This window comes from Quercus lobata, chromosome 4 (assembly GCF_001633185.2).
Source record: "Quercus lobata isolate SW786 chromosome 4, ValleyOak3.0 Primary Assembly, whole genome shotgun sequence".
In the NCBI taxonomy this organism is placed as follows: domain Eukaryota; kingdom Viridiplantae; phylum Streptophyta; class Magnoliopsida; order Fagales; family Fagaceae; genus Quercus; species Quercus lobata.
Window position 1 is genome coordinate 49,716,598 of NC_044907.1, and position 10,390 is coordinate 49,726,987.

General features: G+C 34.5%; 1 protein-coding gene across 3 annotated transcripts; it reads right to left on the reverse strand.

The window, feature by feature from the left end:
• Nucleotides 1-2,494: 2,494 nt before the first annotated feature.
• Nucleotides 2,495-9,864, reverse strand: LOC115986382 (beta-glucosidase BoGH3B-like). 3 transcript variants are annotated; one of them, XM_031109322.1, is made up of 12 exons: nucleotides 9,801-9,864; nucleotides 9,070-9,325; nucleotides 7,571-7,775; nucleotides 7,213-7,303; nucleotides 6,930-7,075; nucleotides 6,449-6,692; nucleotides 5,440-5,544; nucleotides 5,115-5,297; nucleotides 4,612-4,816; nucleotides 3,542-4,034; nucleotides 2,942-3,021; nucleotides 2,495-2,823 (listed from the first exon to the last, which is right to left on the reverse strand). In XM_031109322.1, the coding sequence occupies exons 2-12, from the start codon at nucleotides 9,293-9,295 to the stop codon at nucleotides 2,795-2,797; spliced, it is 2,007 nt and encodes a 668-aa protein (XP_030965182.1). In that variant the 5' UTR covers nucleotides 9,296-9,325; nucleotides 9,801-9,864; the 3' UTR covers nucleotides 2,495-2,794. The 3 variants fall into 3 exon arrangements, with proteins under 3 accessions (XP_030965182.1, XP_030965180.1, XP_030965181.1); XM_031109320.1 differs by having other exon boundaries at nucleotides 9,596-9,851; XM_031109321.1 differs by lacking the exon at nucleotides 9,801-9,864 and adding an exon at nucleotides 9,397-9,574.
• Nucleotides 9,865-10,390: the final 526 nt, after the last annotated feature.

A 10,390-nucleotide genomic window follows, 5' to 3' on the forward strand; every position in this document is an offset into this window, starting at 1 on the left:
TTTTCTAGTGGATTGTTTACCGCTTGGAGGGCGGCGGAGAGGTTTTACGCCGAGGGCTTCGGTTTCTTCTTCGATAACACATCACGTGTTGTCTTTGTGTTTGCATCTTCCTTCTTCTCTATCTTTGCCTTTTTATTATCTGCTGTGGATTTTATTTTATAATGGCTTAGATAGTTTTTAACCAATTTCATATTATAGCATATGTTAAGTTTCCGCACACTAATTGTTTGACATATTGCTTGAATTGGTTAAGTTGTAATTTGGGGGTCTAAACGTTCAAATGTGTTTTTACACGTTTTTGAACTTTCAGTATGTTCAGCTTTAAGGAGTATTTGTTGTTTTAGGTAATATCAGTTGGAGGTTCTAACTTAGTATTAAATGCTGGATTATCCTCAGCCAATGAGATTAGAGCATGTATTAGGGTTGGTGATCTTGGTTATCTGCTACTAGTATCAGAGTTCCTAGGGTAGATTGTGTCACCTCAAGCTAGGTGTCAATCTTGGAGCCCCTTGCTGAAAACTCTGCTGGAGATGTTTTTAGTGCCCTTCAAACTACATTTCCCTAAATTTCCCCATTGAGGTTCATGTGCTTGGTTCATGAACCAGATAATACATATTTTTAGCAAGGTAGTAAGTCGTACAGTAATAGTTCCAGAAGCTTCCAAGGTTTGGTTATGGCTTCCTATAGCTTCTTTACTAAATTTGTTGGAGAAGAGAGGGAGAGTAGCTGACTTTAGCCTTCACACGTCAACACGGCTTTATGTCTTGTCAATCATCATAAAAAATCTACGTGCCAAGGAAGGGTTTAAGCTCAACTTGACATGTGACCCCCTTTGACCTGATTTGACAAGCTGAAGGTGATTGCAGTGGGTCCAACTGTCAGTCTAGTTGTGCTAAAACTGAATTGTAATCGGCCTAATCATTCTAGTCACCCACATGAGCTTGAGTTGCTGAGATTGGGCATGGGCTGGACTGTTTCGGCTAGGCCTTATCATTGAGTTTTTAGGGCTTGCATATCCCTACAAAATAAATAGTCTTATCAATAGTTTGTACTATACATTGGCTTTTTTAGTTGTAATTTCTTATGGAAAAATAAGTATAATTCCCATAAATTTTGTAGAATAAATAGTTTTATGAGATGGGTAATATGTCATAAATATTTTATGTTTCTCATCAGTTATTATATTTGCTATGGGATTTAGCATGTCAAAATATGTTGTTGAAAAAGATTATTAACTTTGGGATTTGAGCATAATATAATATTTTTGCTAAATAATACTTGGGCTTTGATAGAATAATTGTTTGCCCAAAAATTAATAGTTTTGGGTTTTTGATAAAATTTACCAAAGTAGTATTGGGCTTTTTTGTAAAATTTGCCAAAATAGTATTTGGCTTTTAATAAAATAAGTTGAGATTTTGTAAAATATTACCGTGTAGCAACGACCTTTATAATAGGGTGTTATGTGGCAGCGGGCTTTGTAATATGGTGTCGTGTAGCAACTGACTTTGTAATAAGGTGCAGTGTAGCAACAGGCTTTGTAAAGAGTGTCTTGTAGTAACAAGCTTTGTAAAGAGTGTCGTGTAGCAACGTGTTTTGTAATAGAGTGCTATGTAGCAGCAGGCTTTGTAATAGAGTGCCATGTAGCAACGAGCTTTGTAAAGAGTGTCGTGTAGCAATGATCTATGTAATCGGGTGTCGTGTAGTAACGGGCTTTGTAAAGAGCTTTGTTGGGTTTTTTTGGGTTTTGCCCACAAGATAAATGAGTTTGGGCTTTTATAGAGATGGTATAATTTTGTGACCCAATTTTGATAATGGTATGAGAAGTATTTGTGTGGCCCAAGTTGGGCAATAATATGGGAAATATTTGTGAGGGCCCAAAATAATTTATAGGGCTTGTATGGGTATTTTTGGTGAGTGGGCAAATGAAATTAGGATATGAAAAATTATACCTCAACATGTTTGCAAAATAATCCTATCAGCATTCCATCAGTACTTTCAAGGGTGTTAGTGGGGTGATTTTTTTTGCACATATGTACCTGACTTATTGGATTTTGATATACCTAACATGGTATCATTTAATATTAAATACTATTTTTTAGCTCATTTGCTAGAAAACTCAACCCTCTAAGAAGGCTTGCTATTAACCATCAATACCATGGATGTGAAATTTGAATGTCTTTACCCTTGTCTCCTTTGTTTGTCAAATTCTTTTAGAAGTGAGTTTATTTTGATACAATCGCTTATCATTAGTCTTTTTTCATCATTCCACTTCGGTAAAATTCCATTTTTGTGCCATAACATTTTCTTTCCTCAAACAAAATGATCATGTAATAAAAAACATAATTATTATGTTTATAGTTTTTTCGCTAAAATATGACCTTTCTCTCAACGGGAATCATTTACATTTATTTTTATTTTTAAAATTTAATAGAATTAAATTAATATATTTGTATAAAAATTAGAAATTAGAAATGGAAGGATCCATATAAACCAATTATCCAAGCATTCCCTCAATTTTTTGGCTTACTTTTCAAGAGTTCAACTACATCCACATAATCATAAAAATTATCACAAGACAAATTACATGAGGACAAATCATAACAGAACAATCGAGCTCAAAAAATGGCTTCAAAAAGTTGCTTGTTCCAATAATCGGAAGTCATAGTACAATCAAATAAGTACACTGAGTGCCTGAAGGTGTTGCTCTTTTCCCTACACTAAACTACCAGAAGTTAGTTTCTAAATTGCACTTTGAGAGGAGCATCCAATGTACTACACCATCTAACAAATCCAATTACTTCTGTTTTAGCCAGTTGTTTGAAGCTGCATAGTTAATCAGCATTTAAGGAAAACAAATGGTAAGTACAATAAATGTGCAACAGATAGAAATTATTTAAAAAAAAAAAAACTCTTTCAGATTTTTTAGGTGAAAAAACCATACCTGTGAGATACAAAGTGATAATTACAGAAACTATAATGGTAAGTGTGGATGGCTTTGCATGAACACCAGCTGAGGTTGACCTATAGTAAGAATATAAATAGCTTAAGAAAACAAGTTCAATAAACAGAAATAGTAATAAAAGAATGACATCACAAGTACATATGCCACTATGAAACCAAGCTACAAAGATTGATTCTTTGATGAAGTGATCAAGCAGATTTTTTTTTTTTTTTTTTTTTTTAATGAAAATCATGAGTAATAAAAGTCATGACTAAATAATGACTAAATTGTTAGACTTTTCTTAATCATTGATAGAATGATCCTTTAGAATATAGTAATGTTTCAAATCAAATGCCACAAAAGCAAAATGGACACAGTTACTGCTAAGTAAACAGAAAATTTATTTATGAACAAAATAAAATATCAGCGTCATCCATGACTTCACAAAACAATAGTAAGTGAAGAAATAAACCACAACAAAAGAAATTAAGCCGAGGAACCATACAAAAGGAAGGGGCAGGATAACATAAATAATCCTTTTTTTTTCTTTGCCTATAATATGAATTAAAAGTTAAGACATGAGCACTTAATAGAATTTACCATGACACTAGCTCCTTAACAGACTCAGTTGTGACTCCAAACTCAAACGGGAAAAGTGGATCATAGTGAGAATCCTGGAAATTCATTGGCAGTTGATCTACAGTTCTAAACCATGTTCTAGGAAGCTTTCCACTGAATCCATAGTCACCATAAAGGACATCAGTCACACCTTGGCCCTCAGTTCCTGGTAACCACGCAGCCACCAGGGCATGAATTGATGAAAGATATGGTTCGATCACAATAGGTCTGCCAGAAATGATGACAACCACACACTTGACAGCCTCACAAACATTCTTAATGATGCTTGGTCCAGGATCCACCATAGTGAGAGTCATGCTGTCCCCTAATGTCTCGGAATAAGGGAGCTCACCAACAACAACAATGGCATATGCGAAGTTGTTAGACTTGACAAAGTCACTATCAGGATTTTCACGGTAGACAACTTCTGTGCTTGGGTCAACTGTTGAAGTTACAGCACCAAGGATAGTGGTTCCTACTCAGCAAAAGAAAATCCATCAATTTTATTGCTTACATTATTCACATGGGAAATGACTGCTACTGTACAAAACTAATCAGGGTGAATTAGAAATAGAAAAGCCAACCATAAAGCTGTAGCTTCTACCATTGTCTAGACAACACATGCTTATGTGAAGCATACTAAACACAAATGTGCTCGAGGACCTTCAAGCAATGGGCAAAAAAATTCCCATGAATGTAGATTAGTCCCAAAGTCACTAAAGACAAATTTATACCAAGGAATTTCCAGACCATCCAGTGTATTTCATCAAACTATGTAGCCAAGTTTTAATAAATTATCTGCAAAATATTCACTTGCATCCCAGTGTCACCATATAATTCCGAGTTATTTGAAAATTTTCAGAAGGGAACACTCATTTTCAAATATTTTCCAACCTAAATGGATTATCCCTACTTAATAGCAATACCTACCAGCCAAATTTCCAATATTGACACACTCAACAACTAGTAACTGGATCTTATATGTCATTGTTGTCCAAGTGATAGATGATAATAGTACTTAATGCATATTTGGTTCATGCGAAAGAACATACCCCTTGTATAGTTGTTACCACTAAATCCTTCCCATTCAATTGTCCAACCACCACATTGATAACCCAAATTGTCGGCATGAGTACCAGAAACTAAGATCTTTGGAGCCTTCTTGGATAGTGGTAATATTGGATTTGTTTTATTTTCCCCATTCTTCAGTAGCACTAGTGATTTCCTCACAGCTTCTCTTGCCAAGTCTCTGTGTGCCTAGTCAAGTAACAGGAAATTCATTTGCTCATAGCTGTTAATTTTTTATTTGCACTAGATTACCAAGCATATTTACAATATTGAGAAGGAGAGGCAAAGGAAGTCAGGAAACCACATTTTAGCCATAAAGAATCTCAGAAAAATTATAAAAACTATTTTGGCATGGGATTTTAATAAGATACAAATGTTTATCCCATCTAATTTAACCAACTACAATTGCAAGCCTAAATAGCAAGAGCAACTGGAAATATTTATAAGTTGACAGACAAATTCAAAAGCTGGGAACAAATTGACTGACCTGGCTACCAAGTTCATTGACGAGGCTGAAATCAGCCAGGGGATTCTCAAAGATACCCATGGTGAACTTTACTAGCAAAATCCTCGCCACAGCATCGTCAATGCGATCCATCGGGATGAAATTGTTCTTGACCAGGTAGGTAAGATCATCAATGAAATCAGTATAGTTGAAAGGGACCATTACCTGTTAAACACGAGAACCAAGCCTCTGAGTTAATTAAATAGTTTCATCTAGATTGGCATTTTTGTATGGAATACAGTACAACAGAAATGTAGTTTTCTTGTTCATTAGTTAATGAGATTTGTCCCAAAAGATCGCCACTGACCATGTCAATGCCGGCTTGAATTGCAGCTTGGACAGAATATGTGTAGTTTGAATGTGGTGGTGAGGTAATCCTATCAACACCCTCCCAATCTGAGATAACAAAGCCCTGACAGTTAATAAAACATTAATTGTAGTTAGCATGAGACACGTGAAAAGAGATACCTACCATGGAACAATAAACAGTAACAACAACAACATTAAAATATTTTAAGCCTCATTTTGAAGCAAGATGTAAAGCAAGGGTAAGTAGAATATAATATGAATCTAGTAAAAATAAAAACATAATTTGTAGTGTAGATTGATGGTTGAAAACAATGAAAAAGTGACTGCTTGTGTAAATAAAAATCATTCTTTAAGGATTTTATACCTAGAAATTTAGAGAAACCTTAACATCCTTTCATTGATATAGTGTTGGATGGTCAAAATAACTTTTCAGAAAAAGAATGCAGCCAGAAGAAAATTGTTGACATTTGTTTTGGTGGGGGGGAGAGGGAATACAATAAAAGATATAAAATGCAAGCATATGAGAGAAACTCCATGTAGTACAAGATCAATGACTTGAGGAGTAAATAAGTGATATGCTTAAGTAAACAAATTAAGGGTCTGGAGGTAGTCTTTACAGAATGTTGATATATGTTCTAATGAAAAATGATATGAATCTTAAGAATTTAACAAAAGACGTGACTCTAGCAAGTGCCAGATTTTGAAAGAGATTTGTGTAGCCTGCTGCGACTATTAAGTGTAGTTCTGCGTTTAATGCCACCATGAAATGGAACAATGAAGAATAGCATAGCTCACAATATAACTTGCAAGTTTTATATAATGAAAGAAGATTTTTTTTTATTGATTAAAACATGTAAGCGGGCAATATCTCAGTTCTGTGTCTGCCTAATTCTTTGTGCATAAATAAGGAGATGCAATCAGGTTATTGGTCTTCGGTGTCCATCTGATTACATTGTTAACAATAGAAAAACAACAATTAGATTGGAAATATAAAAAAGAACATTAACCTTAAACTTAAGAGTGCCTTTCAAGAAGTTAGTAACTAGTTCATGGTTTGCATGCATCTTTTCTCCATTCCAGCTGGAGTAGGAAACCATGACTGTAGATACACCCTTGATGATGGCATCAGAATAGGCAGGCATGTGAATGCTGAGCAACCCATGCCGGTCAGTCACGGTGTTATTCTCATTGATGCCCTTGGTTGTCCCACCATCTCCTACAAAATGCTTTGCACAAGCTGCCACCTTTTTCCTGCAGGAAATTTATAAATTAAATCAAGTAAATAGTGAACAATTAAATTAATAAAAAATATTTATTACACATAAATCAATCTAGGAACTTTTTATTTTTTGGGCTTGAATCCTGGAGAGTATGGAGTATGGCATTTTAGCTATGGAGATACTGTCCCTTCAATTAATAATTAAAGAATCATGAGAAAGGTAGGCATAGGGTAAATCATATTATCCATAAATGCCATAAGGTTCATACTTCCCACCAACATATGGAACTCCCTTCCGAGAATTAGAAGGAATCTCTCCTTGTAATCCAGGTATAATTTCTGTCATCTCTTGCACAATTTGGGGATCCTCACTGTAGCTTTCATAACACCGTCCCCACCTTGGATCTCTACAGACCTGGAGAAAAGATTTCAGGCAAATTTCAAAGTTATATAACAAAACACATATAAGGCAATCATTTTGCAGCTTCAAATATGTAGCACACTATCTAAAACATTATGATTTTATTTAGGACTCTGCAGTATATCTTTTACCGCAATGCATGGAGCAAACACATAAGGAATCCCTGTAGCTCTAACTTCAAGTGCAGTTGCTTCACCAATCCTCCGCACCAGTTCAGGGTCCCTATGCATTAAAAGATTATTTCAACATAAGGATACATATGTAGTTCAGTATCTTCCCAGTCAATGCACATTAAATCATGTTAAATGAGTTCCATGTTATATTACACCTCAACTCTTTGCATCAACATAATGAGACCTATTCAAAAGGAATGTAACTTTAACAGGATTTAGTTGAATTGATACATTTACTAGGCATTCCTTGTGTAACCAATGCCATATTGAATGTGTTCCAAACTAGATGCCAAAAGAATTTCATATATCTACTTACCTCGTAGCTCCAAGACCAATGTTATGAGGAAATATTGTAGCATTATAGACATTATTGTGTCCATGAACAGCATCAATACCATAGATCATTGGAATGCCCAAACGAGTGGACATAGACCCTTTCTGAAATCCGTTAATCATATTTACCCAATCCTCTGCACTAGCCTGTGGAAGTGGTGCACTTCCACCACCACTCAATACACTGCCTGCAAAAAAAGCCATACATCAGTCCACCCTCTGTTATATGAATTTATCTTTATTATATTTGGTATCCCAGTATTTCAATATTAAAGTGTTTTTAATTGTCAAGTTTCTTGGCCCCATATTGGCAATATGTCTTTCTGGTTTAGTTTATCTCTAATGAAGAATGGAAGAACAGACCAATTTTTATATTATAAGTAAAACAAACTATATATATAAGTAAAACAAAGTCAATTTTCAAAAAAGTGTCAGGGCAAACTTACACATAGAACAAGGTTTGAGAGAGAGAGAGAGATAGAGAGGTAATTAAGTGAAGTGAAAAGCATAGAATCATCTACTAGTAGCTCAGAAAATTTAGTGTCCAAAGTTCAATATATACTTCTGTATTAAAGTCTGTACATAAATAGGAATTCCAGTATTCATATGCACTTATAATTTGATATTACAGTTCTGCATTATATGTATATAAAGCATCAAATAGAGTGCATAAATAAGTCAAAATTCGTCCATGAAGTTAAATCATCAAGGAATTTTCTTATGAACATCAAAATCTATAACTTCCAAAAAGTTAATAAAATAATATCAATCAATTTGGTATCATTACCACCAGAGGGATTTCCACAGATTTTTCACTTCCAACTGTATGGGAACAGGTACAAATGAAATGATTTAACTTCAAAAAAAAAAAAAAAAAATGCCACCTTTATGATTCAAAGTGTATCACACATTGTAGGACCATACAAACAAACGCTAAAATTGACCCATTAAAGATACAAATTCCAAAAGCACAAAGTGGGTTCATTGAAAACTAAACATGGAATGATGCCAAATGCGCATAGGGTAGAAGCTTTGATATGATTGATTTTTACCAATGAAGTAAGTCATGGTGTTTAATATATATGGGAAAAGAATAAATCAAGTAACTCAAAAAAAAAAACTTGAACAATGAATTAAAGCTCGACTATATGTGTTCGAAACAAAATTAAATAAACCAACAGTGAATTTTTAATGCTCTCGGCTTGGCATTCACAGCCATATTCCCACATTTTTTTCACTTCCAACTGTATGAGAACAAGAACAAATGAAATGATTAACTTCAAATCAAACAAAAAAAAAAAAAAAAAATGCCACCTTTATGATTCCAAGTATAACACACAATGTAGGACCATAGAAACAAACACTAAAATTAACCATTAAAGATTCAAATTCCACAAATCACAAAGTGGGTTCATCGAAAACTAAACATGGATTGATACCAAATGCACATAAAATAGAAACTTTGATATAAGTGAATTTTACCAATGTAGTAAGTCTTCATAACCTCAGCATTGGCCACACTCCTATCAATCTGAACCATCTGACCAATCTTCTCCTCCAGACTCATTCGACCCAACAGGTCCTTTACCCGAACCGCCACGGGTTGGTTCGGGTCTTTGTACTTGATGGACTCAGTCTCTGCCATTGCAGCACTCCACAACCACCACAAGCACACAACGCCCACTGCTTGGACCAATATCCTAACCATCTTCTTTCTTCTTTCACTTGCTACCCCACACTAAAACAAAGAAGACCCAGTTACTTAAACTGTGAAAAAATGACCCCCCCAAAAAAAAAAAAAAATCATACCTTTTTGTTTCTGTTTGGTTGCTAAGAAAATGTCAGGAAAAAGAAAGGAATTTTAAAACTTAAATACTTGTCTATAAAGGATTCTTTTTTATTTCTTTTCCTGGGTCCAATCCAAAGTCTCAGAAAATAAGAAAAGCATCACACAGCTCAAAAGCATAAGATTCAGATTCACCATTTCCCTTAATTTGCTTTTGCTCACCTTTTTCTAAAAGCTTTCTCAGAGCCAAACGTACACCGTAGAAAACAGTCTCAGAAAAGAGAGAGAAAGATTACAGTAAAAGGCAAAAAAAGAAAGAAAGAAAGAAACTTTAGTCTTTAGGCCAATGGGAGTGGTGATAAGTGTCAAGTGTAGTTGAACAGAAAGAAAATGATGCACAAGTTTTATGCTTGTGCAACAGACCTACCAATTTTCAATCTCTGCTGAGAGGTGAAGGCGGTAATAAAGACGAGAAGTGATAAGAGTTAAAAGAGACTAGAAGTGGGTTTCAATGTCACAACTTCCATTCCATAGTTCTCCACGTCGGTCTTCCCAATATGTGACGTGGGAGTGGGCCAAACGTGTGTTTTAGTCGTGCGGTCACTCACGGATCATGCTTCATAGTCAAAAAGTCCTTTTCATTTTTTTTGGCTGAGCATGGTCCATGAAATCATGATAGCATGAGAATGTTTTCGGCGGAAAATAGGATATTAACAGTGTTGTTACAAGATTTTTATAGCCATAATTGCTAGTTTTATTACAAAGTAAATTAAAATAATAGCTTTTTTATTTTATTATTAAGGTAAAATTTGAATTCCTAATCACATATTTAATTATAAAAAATTTTACCAGTTAAGCTAATCATATTTAACATAATTTTTTTTTATAGGCTAACATAATTCTTTTGAATTAGAACAAATTAGAAATTAATATTATAACCTTGGATAGATTTGGTCGGGTTTGGGTCCAACCAACGTACTGGGTAACATTTATATCATTGACGGTGGAAATGACCTA